Source organism: Aulonocara sp. 'chitande type north' Nkhata Bay, linkage group LG20 (assembly GCF_057382095.1).
Source record: "Aulonocara sp. 'chitande type north' Nkhata Bay isolate Kocher_YH1m ecotype deep benthic linkage group LG20, A_spYH_male_GT1.1, whole genome shotgun sequence".
NCBI lineage: Eukaryota > Metazoa > Chordata > Actinopteri > Cichliformes > Cichlidae > Aulonocara > Aulonocara sp. 'chitande type north' Nkhata Bay.
In genome coordinates this window covers 32,301,700-32,317,907 of record NC_141363.1, presented here as the reverse complement: position 1 = coordinate 32,317,907, position 16,208 = coordinate 32,301,700, and the positions used below count along the sequence as shown (strand labels likewise).

At 41.6% G+C, this 16,208-nt stretch overlaps 1 protein-coding gene across 1 annotated transcript in view; it reads left to right on the top strand.

The window, feature by feature from the left end:
* The first annotated feature begins 519 nt into the window (after window positions 1-519).
* The window catches only part of fgd (faciogenital dysplasia), a 52,460-nt gene continuing 36,771 nt past the window's right edge, over window positions 520-16,208 (top strand). Inside the window, exon 1 of the mRNA XM_086277624.1 lies at window positions 520-854. Within this exon, the coding sequence (XP_086133750.1) occupies window positions 833-854 (22 nt within the window). The 5' untranslated portion in view covers window positions 520-832. The remainder of the gene's footprint in view (window positions 855-16,208) is intronic.

Here is a 16,208-nt window from a genome sequence, read left to right as displayed (position 1 = left end):
TGTTTTCTGCTTCGGTTCCTTGTTTCCTTCAACAAGCATTCACCGAGTCAGCAGATGTTTGATGAGACAGAAAAACCAACTGAACCAATTAAAAGATGAGGAGAAAGCCTGCTCAGTGACATGGAAATGCTGTGCCAGTTAGTATTCATGTTCCAGGAACTATTTCCTAGCTAATAGGCAGATGTGGGGATTTCAGAGCAGAACCATCTACTGAAATAGGCCTCATCCTTTTCATGGCTTCATGTGACAACTCATGCCTCTGTCCCAGGGCATGTGAAATGCACAAGGATAGAGGGTCTACTTTTAAAAACGGACAAAAAAAGAAAGAAAAATGATAAAACAGTGAGCCAAAAAGAAGAAAAAGAAAAAACAAAAAGCTTGATTAGTTTGTAAAAAGATCAAATTATCTTTTTTTTTTTCCTCCAGTGCTTAGCTTTCACTGCACTCAATGAATGGGGTTGTAGTGCTCGCGCCTCGCACCGGCGGGAACGCGCATTTTCTTTTCTTCCAGCGGCACAGAGGAGAGACTTCTGTCTGTCAGAGGGAGGAGAAAGGACTATGTGGAGGAATATAAACCTCTTGTTCTGCGCAAAACTGATTCGGATAACGTCTCTCGCGTCTGTTAAGAAGCCATGAAGTCACCATAGTGGGTCTGTGTGTATTTTTTTATTTTTATTTTAGTCGGCGAACAGGAAAAGTGAAGCTCTGAAGTGCAGGCGCTCCTCCGAGTTTAGCCCACAGTACGCTGGATCCACGGCTGCTGCTGTTGCTGCCTGTTGCTCCGAGAAAAAGAAGATTTTAACAGAAAGAGGCGAGAAGAAGTTTGTGCAAAATGCAAGGAGTTTCAGCTACCGGTGAGTAAAACGAATAACTGCGAGCCTCCCTCTCTGTGTCTTTATTAACCCTCTGCGGTTTTCAAGAGTTGTTTCCAAATGGCTACGGCTGGTATTGCGCACAGGGTTTGAATACCAGAATGCTTTTGCCAGCTGTCAACAGGGCAGCTGCAGGCCCGCATCAGCCCCACAACAAAACTCAGAGCTTGTTTGCTCGTTTGTCGACTTTATCCGCATAACTGAAAAGAGGTATTTCTGTTGTATGGGAGACTGGAGCTGACAGGGCAGGAATAGTAGCGAACCAGTGCCAAACCTTGAGTGAGGGAGCTGTGACCTCACTGCTGCCCCTGTCTGACGCGCCCCTCTCTCATAAATATCCCACACACGTATGTTTAGTGAGTGACCGGAAATCAAACACCGCGTTCTAATAATGATCATAAGAAGAGGACTCATTTATTATCCTGCAGTAGTGTGTGTGTGTTTGGCCATAAGAGCTACACACTTTCTTCCAGGAATGTGATTTAAGAGGAGGGGGGAAGTGTTTGCTATCTGAAAGTGTTGCAAGTGTGTCTGTCTGTGCAGCTATGTGGCTGGATGATAGAGGGACATCTTGGCCTAAGGGGAGTGACAGTGTGTGGTTTCCTCTTTGCAGTGTGGGCAGCCATGTTTTGATGCTGAGATCCTTTGAGAATCTTTCCTGCATTTCTATTTCACCACGATCAGAAGAAGGAGGAGGAGGGGGGGGGGGGGATTTGTTTTTCTTTTCTTTCTTTCTTTTGTTCATCACACACCGTGTCCAGATCATTGTTCCTGTGTCATGCATTTTGCTTTGCATGGCCTGGAGATGACAGATCTGGGGCATTAGACTTCATATTCCTATCAAACAACCCCAAAAAGTTTACTGCCAAAGTTCGTGCAAATCTCAAGATCTTTCACAGAGGCCTGGGAATGAAGCGCTAGCATGCAGACAAAGAAGAGTATGGGGGAGGGCATATGAGAGAAAGAATGATAGAGATGAAGTGCTGATGGGACGATATGGAGCTGCAGCAGAGGTGAGCTATGCAGACAGAAAAAAAAAGAGCGTGTTTGCTGTGAGACTCAGGGGAGGAATCGATCTGCTGTCCTTCTGGCTGACTTTCTTTTTTCCGGCAGTCCAGCAGTGTATCGTTTCTCTCCCACACACATTCACTCCCAAGGCCTTGCTCCCTATTTATTTATTTATTTATTTTGCAGTTCCCTCTTTCTCTCCCACACTGTCCCAGATCAATCTCTGCCCCGCTCTTCCACTTTGTGGCCGCCTTAAACAGCCCCCATCAAAACACACACAGCTCTATTGCTCATCGCAGCTACCATCAGATGAAATACCTCCCCCCTCCCTACTTCCCCAAAATATATTCCTTCCACATGGGAACCCCAACCGGCCTGTGCACTCTCTAATGCTTATTTTTGTGTTTATATGATGGGAGGGTCAAACGGGTTGGAAGCTGCTTGCATCAAATCGTTGGAGAATCTATTAAAATAAACCACATCACAAATAAACTGCGGTTGGATAGATAGTGTGCCTCTCAGTTTGAGGTCTACCTCAGTCCTCAGATTGTTTCCAACTCCATAAACCTTTCTGACAGACTTCAGTCTCCGTCTTACACTCCCTTTGCACCGTGTCTGGTTGAAAAATGGGAGGACGTGTCCCTCACAGATGGAGGACAATAGTAGTTCACGTAGGGCAGCTGGATGCTCCATCTGGCTGTTTAGGTTATTTGTTATTAACAAAAGCTATTGGGCTCGTCTGGGCTAATGTAAACATTTCCCCTCCATGTTAGATAAACAAACAGCAGAGGAGTTATGGTGAACGATGGTGCGATTTATATCTGCCCAGCAAGAAAAAGGGGGAATGGCCATAAGTTATTGTGAGATTGAGCCTAAAACCTCAAAATTAAGCTAAAGCAGCATTTTTTTAGTGATCATATATTGAATGTAAACAGCAAGAGGGTTTTTTAGAACTAGCTGTTGATCTCCAAGGAAGGAGTTTCACTTTCCAGGCATGAATTAAATATCAATATTTACATTTTCCACTTGCTGTACATCTCTTCTACTTTTACAAGTGCTGTCTGAGTTGGGTTGTATGTCGCCTTACGCGCTGATGACATCTGCATCTGTAGCCTTCGTGTTTTCCTGCTGTCTGTCTTTGTGTCTCGTTCTTTTCCAGGTGCACATTGAGCCTATTCCTCCAAATTTGGCAAATTTGGCAAATTTGGCCTCAGTAATGAGACGGTTAGAGTTTGGTGGTCACTGTGACCTCCCATCTGTGCTACTGTTTCGAACATCAAGGGAATTTCATTAAATTTGACCACAAATGTTCACTTGAAATAAAACATAAACTGATAGGTGAATATGATTAAAACAAATTTCTAATAGGGAAAATGCATAAATCATAATATGTTGGCCTGATCCCAGGTCCCCCTCTTGGACCCATCTAACACAAACTAAAGTAGGGTTTCCCCTTTCTTTTGGGGGTCAGTGGTTGGTGGTCATCTGCCTCTTCAAACAGAGAGCAGAGGACAATTTGAAGGTCAGGATCACTGTGACAACATCATTTTCTGCAAAAAGAGAGACATGGCCATTAATCAGTGCCATAAGTCAGTTACAGAACGAGAGACGGATGTAAACGCCTCATACAAGTTGTCATTTGATCCAAGAATTGATTATAGCTACTTTACAAGGATGCAAACTTTAAGGTTATTTATACTTAATCTATATTGCTCACGGTATAACAGCTCACAAACACAGCAGGAACAGTGAGGAGCTAAATCCGAACATACTGTCAGTTTCTAACACATGTATCTGCGAAAGATGTGACAGGTCTTACGAATTTGGATGGAGTCAGCAGCTACTATCAGTGTACACGGGGTTGTTTATAATGAAGGCAACAACTTGCTGATTAATACTAACCAAAGACAAACTCATAGTATTCCCGTAGGAACCAATCTCAAGCACATCCTCTACATCTCTCTACTCCTCCATGTCTCTTATCTGTGTGTATGTGTGTGTGCATGTGGGGAAGGCAGCATGACTCAGTTTCAGGGCCATGCAGAAGCTTCGGGCTCTTTCCCGGCCTGCCTGAGTGTCACATTGATTTCTCTAATGGTGGTCATGTGTGGGTCCCGCTGTTGCAAAGACTTCAGCTTAAACGACACTCAAGTTTTGCATTTGTGTGTCAGTAGAAAAGAGCCTTCAGAATCCATTGACCCCCTTTTTTTTTTAAATCGGGCACTTTTTTTTGGAAAGCCTTTTTTTCCTACACTACATCACATGAAGGATTACCCATTTAAAGTTGCATCTGCACATGGTGTTTTTTTTTCCCAGTCACACATAGAGATACACTTCTGTATTAAACCATCTGTCCACTCAGAATAAGTAACAGCTTTTTGTGCACTGCTAAATGGTGTGAAAGTGTAGCTTTACACCTGATAAGATAGTTTAGCTGGTTTGCTTGTGTGACTTTGGTAAGCGTGACTAAGCAAGAGCCCATGAAACACTTTTACAAAAGTATCGTGACTTCACAACACAACCTGATTGAATCTAAACAGAACTGCGTGGGATAAGAAACTGGTTTGCTTTGGTATGGTTCATAGTTACTAGTTACAGTGAACAGACTTTCTACTTCTATTGAAGCTCCTGCTTAACAGGTTCTCCCGTCATTTCCGGGCTGGTTGCTTTGAAAGGTGTGTTTTGAATCATGGAACTGTTGTTACGTGAATAAGCATAGTTACAGATACACGAGAAATCATTAGTAAATAAAAAAAAAAAAAAAATCCACAGCTGTCCCAGTTTTATTTATTGTTATATCTTTGCAGTTTTGAATTTGTTGTGTTTACTGGATTATCAGTTTAGTTAAAAACTGACAGTAATACCTACCTAAAAGAAAACAGCAAAAAAACAAACAAACCCCAAAAACCTGGTTATGTAAGAGAAAGCTGTAACGAGCAGTGACACAAAAGACACTCAGGGGTGCAGCTGCTGTGTAACAAATGTTCAAACTGCACCTTGTATAATGTAACTGTGCGTGACAGCTCACCTGTCTGACATGTGGAAAAAGTGTCTGTTAGATCCCGACCAAACCTGTTAGTGATTTATAAATATGTTATTATAATAATGAAGTTGGCTAATGAAAGATGCTGCTATTATGGTGGTAAGTGCATAGTTTTGCAAATTCCCTTTATATGTGGATCTCAGTGTATGATGTTGTAGGTGTTTAATGAAATTCAGTGTCTATAAATAGTAAATGGACTGGTTCTTATGGCACTTTTCTACTCTAATTGATTAAGTGATTGATTGGTGTTTAATATGATTTCTAAATGTCAATCCCAATTTCAACTCATTATTACTGAATTTTATTAATCTAACCTGTCACCGATTCTGCTTTTGCAACCTTTTGGTTTGTGATAGATGCCCAGCTATTAAGAAAAGTAAATGAGGTGAAACGTAGCTTACATGAGAATTATTCACGCCTCTTTTGCTTTGTTGACGCTAAAATGCGCTGATGTTCAGAATTGATTTTGTAGTCTGTTTTGAGAAAGCTTGTGTTTTTCATAAAGGATGGGCTTTGAGGCTTCCTTTGATTTGAAATGATTTGTTTGGGCAGCGAGAGACAAAGAGGCTAAAAGCAGGTGGAATTTGCAACTCTGCATAATGTTTTCTCCATTTTATGGCAAAAATCTGACACATACTCATTCTCAGGCTCATTCTGTCATTTTTAAAGGTAAGAATGAATTTCTCAGGAACGTTAATGTAAAGGTCTGAAAATGGCTTAAAAATCTTCCCTCTTTAACAGAGAGGTAATAGTTCTATAACTAGTACTAATAGTACTATTACTAATTACTATTACTTATGAGATAATTTTGTTTGTGTTTGCATTATTGTATCCACCTACTTTACCGGTGAAAGTAGAATAATTAACAGATGTTGCACTATGGGATCACACTGCTTCCAGAGAGTGTTTAGAGATTAGTGAGAGCGAGCTGCACTTTGATAGTGAGTATAGTCGGAGTATTGAGTCAAAATTCTGTTTGGTATTAGGATGTTTCTGATCAGAGTAGCAGTTCTTCCTGCACAAACTGTTTATACTGGAGGTCTCTTGGCTTAAAGTCTGGCTGACACACACACACAGAAGGCGGAAGTGACCTAGTTTTCCTAAATGGTACCAACTGTTGAGGCCTTCTATAAATGAGTAGAATAACTTGGTGTCACTTGATAAACAAGTGCCATGTTAGATTCTGAGAGACTAAATTAATCTCATGCTGCTAATCTTGATGTGTCAAACTGTATGCAAGCCAGATGCATGTCTGAAAAACTTCTGAGAGTGTGTATGTGTGTGTCTGTGCGGGATTTATTGAGTTTAACTCTGCGCTTGCTCTCAAAGTGGAAGAAAAAAAATTATCTGAAATCAGCAATTTTGCTTTGAGATATGATCCTAGAACAGTAGGCTGACTCACCCAAAATGTCTGTCTCAGTCACAAGAATAGAAGGAATGGAGGTCCATTCCTCCAAAGCCTTTTGTGTCTATCTGTATCTTTGTCTGTTCTCCCGTCTGCTGTCTGTCTGGATTGGACCTACCCTGATGAGGGGGATTTTCCTGGGAAAGTCATATGGAAAGAAAAAAAAAGGCTTAATAGTAAAAGCATGTTCCATTATATTTCTTTCCCTTTGTGTGTGTGGTGTGTGTGGTATGTGTGTGTGTACATTTTATGAGTGGAGCTCCTTTTTAGCACACTGAAGGCATTGTGTTTTTCCTCCTCTGATCATCAGAAGAGCAACCTCTATGAAACTGTGGCTTCCTGTACACACTGGGGCGAGGCAGGGTATCTAGAGAGGAGAGAGGCGGGGAGAAAAAGGAGCAGGGAGGGAGAGAAAGAGAGCCAGGTGGAGTTTACCTCTAGGTTAGATGGTGAGCATCAGCATTCGGATACAATTGTTCAGTCGAAGGTGTAAAATGGATATAGCCAATATTCTGTTGTCTACCAATCTAACAACTGAAAACAGCCCTCTTCAAGCAATGTTTGCTAAAATATACGATTCCGGCCTGAACATATAAATTCAGAACCTGTTTGGAGCAGTTGGCTGCTTCTGGTTCTTTCCAAAGCCCAGCCAGTATGTACTGGTCTGCTATAATTAGCCAACTAGGGATATACTTTCCACTTTATTAGGTACACCTGTGCAATTGCTTGTTTATGCAAATTTTGAGCCACGTGGTTACAACTCAGTATGGATGTAGGTATGACCACGACCTGCTGAAGTTCAGCTGAGAGCCAGGGTGGAGAAGATCTCGGTGACTTTGAATATGACGTGGTTGGCAGTGCCAGACAAGCTGGTCTGAGTACTTCAGGGGCTGCTGACCTGCTGGGGTTTTTGACGCACAGAGTACAGTCCAAACAAGAGAAAATAAACAGGGAGCAGCAATTCTCTGGGCAAAGATGCCTTGTTGATGCCACAGGTCAGAGGAAAATGGCGAGACTGATTTGATCTGATAGAAAGGCAAGACAGTAAAGATGCAGAAGAGCATCTATGAGTTTGTGAAATGCATTTCCCACCATTTGTTCTTTTCAATATTATTAAAAAAGATTCAGTCCAAACTCAAACTCATGCAAGAAATCTAAAAACAGTGGAAAAGGTCTAGAGGTGCATGGAAAGATGACCTTGAAGGGAAGGTTTGAGATCATCTAAATTGGATAATTTAAATGTTTAGGTATTTTTTCCCTCCTTAAACAAAATAACAATACAAAATATTGAATACGACCAGCTTTCGGGATTATGTTAAACCTTATTTAAAATGTCCAGTCCAGTTTAGGGATGCACTAGTGATTTTTTTCTCTCTCTCTATTGTATAAGGATTTTCCAGAAACTCACTGAATCCTGTTATTTCCTCCCAGGATTGTATTACTTTATTTGGCCCTTTTTCGTTATGAGCAGGGACTGTTATAAAAACTCTCTGTGGTAGTGCTTTCAAGGACGCTGCTGCTGAGAAGCAAAAATAAGCCAATCAATAACCAAACAAGGACATGTGAGTTTGGTTATTTCTTCTACTACAGGGTTGCTGCTTGTCCTTGAGCCATAACTCTTTGTGTTTGTGCACTGGTTAATGACCATCAGCGTGGGCTCCACGTGTATACGTTTCCCATCTCAAAGCTCCAGATGTTGAAATCTGCACCCCAGTGAAATGACACCAGTGGCTCACTTGAAGGTTGGAAATCAATCTAAAATACAGACGTGCCTTAGAGAATGGTTAGCAAAGCAAATAAGTTGTATATCTTTTGGAAACCCGGCAGTCCTTGATCTTTCAGCTAATTTAATTCCTCAACAATTCCCACCCTCCTTCTAACCCCCCCCCCCCCCCCCCCCCACACACACACACACACACACACACTCATTCACCTGACGTCGCCATAAACCATGTTGTAAATGTCTTCCTAAGTCTTGCTGATTGCAGCCAACAAAGACAGCCTGTGTTCAATTCTCCATGCTCTCTCCCCTGGGTGCCCTCCCACCCTACACCCCCCTCTGCTCTGCCCTTCTGTTGTTATTAACCATTGTCTCTCTCCCTTTCCTCTTCCTTCCTTTAAGCCTGTGTATTTTTGGTCCTTTAGAACGAGCTCAAGATTCTGCAACTAAGAGCAGACGCTTATTTGACTTGTTTAAAAATTTTTTTATTCTAACACCTTCTTTTTAACACTGCAGACACACACACAGCCTCAAGGCCTGTCAGTCAGCAGAAAAAAAGTCAACTTTTTCTGCCTCTGTTCTCTTCAACTGTCTTCCACACTACCAGTCTTAGACTGTCACAGAGTAGCTCCTTTTTGGATGCCACGGCTGTTTGAACAGGGCTCTTATTTAGTCCAGTATAAGGCGATACCAAGTGTGAAAGTACTGTACTGTCTGGAGCCTTTCTGTATTGGATGTATGCATTTTAAGGGTCGTGACCCCAGCTGCTATGACAGTGTTTCTGTCTGTTAGGAGAAGAGATGCTGCTTTCACTCAAACAGCTTTGTGTGATGATTTGTTATGACTGCAGACGTGTCTGCCCCAGCGAAACCCGGCTGCCTTCAAAGCCCTCCTGTCACTCGAAATATCACCAAAGAAATGAAACTAAGCAGGAAAAGCTGCTTTTTCTTCGTAACTTCTTTTTTAAGATCGAATTTTAAAATGTCGCAAATTTGACGTTGTATTGTTGCCACACTGAGTGCACAACTGCTGTGGTACCACTAGGTGGCACTGTTAGGTTACTCCTGGCGACCTCCAGAGCTGATTAAGAAGAGAGCATTTCCTAACCATACTCTACAGCCTAGATTTAAACAAATAAACAACGAATTTTTTTTCATAATGTCTGAATTTTTGCTTGTTATGTGATAATTTTATTTCTTAAATGTATTTTTAAGAGAAAAAAAAATTATTCTGTGGGGAGAAAAAAGAGCAAAAAGCAGGTCCTGTCTTTCTGGATTCATTCTGCATCATGGCTATAACCCTAAATACCTCAGCAGAGTTATGAAGACTTCCCTTCAGTGACAAGACAAACAGGAAGACCTACAGCAGATCATGTGGCTGTGACAGAGCACATATGTAATCATCACTGAGTCAGTCAGTCTTATAAGAAAAGACTGAATACCGAGACAGGCTAAGTACTGTTGTAAGATCTTCAAGGTATTTAAAACAACCTGCCTGCCAAGTCGCTATGGAAAATGATCATAAGCCAGAAGGGCTGGAATCTACTGGGCCACACCATATTGTATTTGTTCTCATTTCTAATACTTACAGTCTTAGGGAACATATGCTAAAAATAAATATATGTCTAATATTTGGAGATTCAGGTCATGAACATAAAAGCAGTGGCAGTGCTGTCTACGCTGTCTGCGGGTTCTACACAGATCTGAAGCTCTAGTGACGGAGCTGCTCTCGTTCTGGGTGACCTCGAGGTGCTTCGCACTGAAGGTCACCCTGGCAACAGCCGGCTGATTCTCGGCTGTCTCCTCTCCTTTCTTCTATCGTAGTCTGCCCTGCCCGTCGGCCATTTATCTTGCTGTAGTGCTTTGCTTCTGTAATGACTTTGTGAAACAAGATATCACTGTGATATTGGAGCAATATCCGTGCTCCGCCTTGCCGCTTTAATGGCTGCAGTTCGAAATGACTTGCATTTTTCGACAGTAGTTCTGAATTTTCACATCCTTGCGGTAGGATGCATCACCTAGGCCCTGCCTTTGTTTTGAAAACATCACCCGGGGATTTGAACTGATGAGTTTACGAGCACTTAACTGTACTGCCCTCTCCCAGCATGCCTCACCCAGCCTCAGCTCTCATCACAGGACAGTCATAACACCCTGCACCTAATGAGGAGATGAGAGCCACATCCACACAGATGGTTCCTGTTCCTGTGGCCTGCTGTGGATAATCTTTGTCAAACAGTTATTTCAGGTTTTGCCATTTCTTTTCGTTTTGTTTTGGGGACTTTTTTTTTGGGGGGGTGTTGCATCCCCAATTCACTAACAAGCTCTTCACTAGATTTACAGCGATCCTGAAAGGTCAAAATGCAATAAAACAACAAGCCGCCTCAGGCTGCTCAGCATCTGTGTTTTTGCGTATGCATGTCTGCATGTGTGCGCACATCTGCGAGCAAGCGTGCCTGTCAACTGATTCCCTGAAAAGCATGTTCTCTGTAGGCTGCTTTAGGTGCCCGAAGCAAAGTTGTTGTAATTAATTTCTTCCAAAAGGACCCTTGAAATATGAGTTGTGTGTACTCTGGATTGTTAAACTGTCGTCTACCACGGTGCTGCTGTTCAACAGTGAATGATGAGTCTCATTAAGCTAGGAGCGCCACACACATGCTGGTCTTCTGCAGCGTGACCCCGCTGATATGTCTTCTTGCATTCAGCCGGTGAAAAAAAAAGCGAAACAGCTAGACGCGCATCATCTTCGGCTAATCTGTTTGCCAGCTGGGAGACTGTGCCAGCAATACACTTATTGGGAAAGCTCTCATAACCACAACAAGCTTCAACCCTATTACAATAAGTAGCTTGTGGGCTCGGTTCTCTGAATTACACTCAGAGAAGGATTGCATCATTCTTGTCTCTAATCCAGTAGAAGAAATGTGACTGAGTGAGTGCTACTCTCAGTTTCAGTGTTTGAGATAGCTGAGGTATAAATATGTTGACTCATTCACAACCAGAATTTGCAGATGCTTTGCATTCTGCAGGTCACTCGCTCCTGTTGGTGATCGTAGTATTAAAGTTAGCAATCTCCAGATATTTGGTTCTCACGTAAATAACTGCTTCATATTTTGGGTCACAAACATGCAAAGAGGCAGTTGAACTGTAAGATTCTAAATGACAGAACTGATGAGCAGATTTGACATATTATCTTCCAGGTGAGACTGTAACGATAAACACATCAAGAGTTAAATGGTGTTGGTTCAGTGAAGCATGGATCATTTTTCACATCGCCCTTTTGGCTGTGCTTTACTTGCACGTGCACAATCCATCATGTCATACAGCTACTGGTGACAAATGCCCTTGTCTTAATGCATGCTAGAGACTTTCTCATTTGACATAAATACATACACGCACACACATAATGCAGATCTTGAAAATGGAGCTCATATTTTTGCAGTTTTATGCCTGGCAACAAGGTTGTTTGTGACGTTGCTCTGCATGTTTGTTGTGCTGGTGAAGCTAGTTGCACCACATCATCATCCTCCCTCTAGTTGTCTGACCTCACATACCTCATGTTTTCATTTCATTTTGTGCCAACTTTTTTCCTTATTTGAACTATTTATTTTGACTCTTTCTGTTTCTCTTTCTATCTCTGCTGCACTATAATCTCTACTGAGCCGTGCATAATCACAGGCCATCTGGGCGCTGTAGGGAGAGATGAGCCTGCAGCTCGTCAGATGACCAAACCCATCATGGGTGGATAGAAACTTGCGTGTGCACTGCATCCTAATATACACACATGCACACAATCACACCTTTTAATAGTTACAAACCATCACAGGGCTGTACGCTTTCATCACACCTTTTAAGACCATAATCAAGGACATGCACCCTGAACAACGAACTGCATTGTTGCACAATGGAAGTAACTGCTGTGGTATTTGGAAACAAATCACACGTCTTTCAGCACTGTTTATTGATCTTACATGGCCAGAATGTTATGAATGTTTGTTGAAGTTGATTACCGGTAAGCTTTAAAGCATCTCTCCTTTCTTGTTTTTAAAATGTAGGGTTTTTTTTAAAGACATTTTTCAGATGTTTATTTTTAGATGCATTGACAATTGTTGGGAGGCTTTGTTTGCACTTACAGCAACATAATGATGTCTTCATCACAGGCCCAACACACAACCCTGTGTTATATACATAAATTATGTAAATATAGGCACTAATAAAGTGACAAATCCCGTTAATCCAATGTTGCCATGATACAGATTTTAAAATGTCATCAAACAGTTGGTGAATCTCTATCTTCTTGCAGTATTATCTGTATTAAAACCTGATGGATTTGTCGATAATACCAGCTGATATTATCACACAGCAGTTACCTCTGCATATTTGATTTGGCAGTTTTTTATGCAAGATGTCCTTCCTGATGCAGCTCTTGGGGTCAGGCAAATGTATAAACCACTACACAATGAAGTCCCATCAGAAATAACATTTATAATGACCAAGGAATGAAAATGAAAAAGGTAAAGCAAATAAAGGAGAAACACCCTTCAGCCATGCTGAGTGTTGATGTTGCGTAGTTTGTCCACCAGAGGAGACTCAGCAATTTGGTGAGAACAGTTGGATAATTGTAAATAAGTAATTAAATAATAAAACAGAATGAATATTAGGGAAATTGGCTCATGTTTCCTGAGTATCGACTGATATACTGGAGTCACCAAATATCACCTAATATCGACATTAGTCTTAACAATCCTATATTGGTCTGCCTTAATTTTTATTAATATATTTTGTATTATTACATAACCTGTTACAACAAAACATTTTAAGTGCAACAATATTGTTTAATAAAAGCTGGTGCTAAATCATAGATTTATTTCTCTACTTTTTTGTTTTAGACTTCATTTCCAGTTTAGCATAAACATTCCCTACAGGTTTTTTTTTCTATTTTCATTCATTTTGGGAATGTAGTATCTTAACTATTCGCCTTTTTCTTTTTCTTCGTTCTTTGCTGTGCACCCACAACTGCTAACATGCCCTAAGGCCAGGCACCCTCAGACATCATGGGACCAGCGTAGAAAAATACTTTCTAGAGCTCCCCACCTCCATCTGCTGCAGTCTTAATAGAATGTAACAGCTGTTCTAGTGCATCGTCTTTCTGTCTGTGGTGGTGGGGGGTTAACATAGATACATGGATTATGCTGGGCTCCAGCCTCTTTGTAATTCAGATAAGACCTCTCCACTCCTGGAGATAAGTTTAAATATTAATAATGAAATAAAAGATTCTCCTCTGGGTGAAATATTAATGAGCTCTTCTTTAAAGAGAGCCTTTGACTCCTAAGAGAGGAGGGATGACATTGCGCTTGTTAGAGTAATTTAAAACATCTCTTTGATTTTTTTTTGTTGCTGCTTGAGGATGTTTAAGGACTTAAGGCCAAGGTGAATTTCAGGGTCAGTATTTGATCTAACAGATATTTGGAAATGCCCATTCAAGTAGCTTTTGAACAAGGCTAAGTGACGTATACCAACAAAATCTGACACATGAGCTCAACTGTCTGTACTCATAACTAGAATCTGAAAGCTCTAATTGATCCTTCTATTGAATCTTTGTGAGTGCAGTTCCCCTTTGAGAAAGCTGATCCGGAGGCTTACCGCATCAAGGTGAATGTGTATCAGTAACAGCGGAAGACTAACGCTGTGTCCTTCCTCAACCTCTATCTTCTGCTGAGATTTCTCTAGTTGTTGTGTCTTCCTGGCACTGCAGGACCTTCAGGGACGTGAGAATGTGAAAGATTTCAATTTTCTCAGCTCAAACTCTCACACCTGTGTGTGTGTTTTTTAATAGTTTGCTAGTGGTGAGGGGTAGATTTATTCATATACATATGTGCTTGTGTTGTTTTTCTATGTGAGGACTGTTTGGAAAAATCCTGGAGTCGGGTCAACATGCTGTGGAACGTGAATTGCCTCCATGACAACACTACAGTGTCCTCCCTCCTGCTACCATCTGCAGGGTGCAATCAAGTGTGCCATGATGGCAACAGCTCACTGATTGATCTGAACTATTTAAAATATGCTGATTTATATATGTAGATTTGTGTACCGAGTCCTCTCTGACTCTAACTGGGCCAAGTCCTCAGTGTGCGCGTTGTCGTCAGTGCTAGAAAGAATGGGGAAAATCAGTGTGTGTTTTTTGCAGACTAAATTCAGCGCAGTCCTTTGAAAGTACGTTGACAGAACTTTGGCAGGCCGTCAAACAGCTTTGATACTTTGTTTTGCTTATTGTTGACTGCATTCTTGTGGATGTCTTGTAGAAATCAGCAGGTGGGGAACTGCAGGAGTGTACACAACATACTCAAATTTCTGTATGTCCACAGACGATAGCATTGGTAGCTAGATTTGGCAGCGTTAAACTGTTATTTTACAGTTTACCTACAATTTTTCAGTCCAGTATGTTTCAGTGTTCCTTAATAGGAGATCTTTTCTTGTCTATCTTTTTAAATCATGGCAAGCTATCTTCCTTGTGACAATTCCTCTATTCTTTGAGGTGCATGGATATACGAATACCGCCTTGTCTGACATTAAACAACTACAAAATAAATGCCTACCAGATGCGTCACTGGAAATTATTTTAATTATGTAAAATAACTGAAAAAAAAACCAATCACATCAATACTAAATTAATGAGGAAAAAATACTCTGCATTTACTGTATACAACTTAATTCCCATTTACATTTTCTTACAGCCCAGAAGAAAAACATACATGTGATTTGTAGGGCTCGTCTCCCTCGCTGGTCTTCATGTTTTTCCTATTAAATCACAAAAAACATCCTTATGTTCCTTTGAATATACTCAGTTGAGTGATATTTTCCAGTAAGACACTGATGGAGTGGAGTGTGTGTTAGGCTATTGGTCATCCTGTTGGACAGATGTGTGTGGCAGATGCTATGTTTAGGTCAGTAGAGCGAAGAAGATTTAGACTAGCGCTAGTTGTCAATATTCCAGTGGTTTTTAATGTGTGACAGAGACTAAATAATCACACAAAGGTTCCTCTTTGTGGACAGATGGAAAAAGATTGTTGTTGTAATTAGTGAATGTAATAAAGGGTGACAGAAGGGAAGAAAAGCTGTGCCAGCTTGCTGTATCACTATCCTATGCAAGGGAATTCATCTCTATCTAAATGAGGTTATTCCAGCCTATAAAATGAAAATCAGTCGTCTCTTTGCTCCTTTTTTAAAAGCAGGTTCTGGTCTGAGCTGTGAATTCAGCCTTCGATTAATGAGAAAATCGCAGCAAGATGGCGAGAGGTTCAACATTCCTCCCTAACACACAGCTCACATTCCTGTCTTTGGTGTAAAGAGGGGGCATGAGCACCATGCCTCATTAGATAACCCACAAAGGCAAGGCTCTATTCTAATTTGAAATGGGTTTTTCCCCTTTTCGGATTGCCCTGCAGGGTGGCTGCAGCACTGATTCCCCGTCTGCTCTTTCCCTCCTGTGAAAAGATTTCACCTCGTCAGGTCTGCTGGGTTGAGCAGCGGATGTTAATGCCACGGAGAGCATTACCTCTTCCAGCGTCCAGCGTGATGCATAATTCACTATGCTGAGAATTTCACCCAGTTCAGGTAGAGGTGGCCTAGAATAAGCTGCTAGAGGTGAGTCGGTTTGCAAAGGAGTATGCATTTACTGCCCGTTCACCATGAATACAAGAGGATCAATCGGGACCTATTTTAACCCACTCTGAGCCACTCTCCTCCAGTTTGTAAAACCCTTCGTTTTCTGAATTTAAATCAAACTCAGACACCCATCCCCCTTTTCACATTCACCATCTCTTCCGCTCTTCTCGTCACACTCTGCTCTAAAGCCCTGTTATCGTTTTAAATCGAGGGTTTTCCAACAGTGTTTCCATGGTTATCGGTGGCATTTGTCTGTGGGTTCACAGCCGGTGTCGGGCAATGTCACCCCGTCTTTCAGGCTGATGTCAACTATTGAGTGTGTAGAGGGGGAACACGGAGAGACACGGAGGAAGGGGGTGGTTGTAATTATATGTGCATATGAAGAGGGTTCGAGCAGCTTGGGCGCGTCATCCTGGCAGCTTTTGTGATCCACATGTCTGTGGGGGGAAGTCACGCAGGGACACGGATGTACTCCCCGGAGACTTGTGGTTAAAGCAGCTCC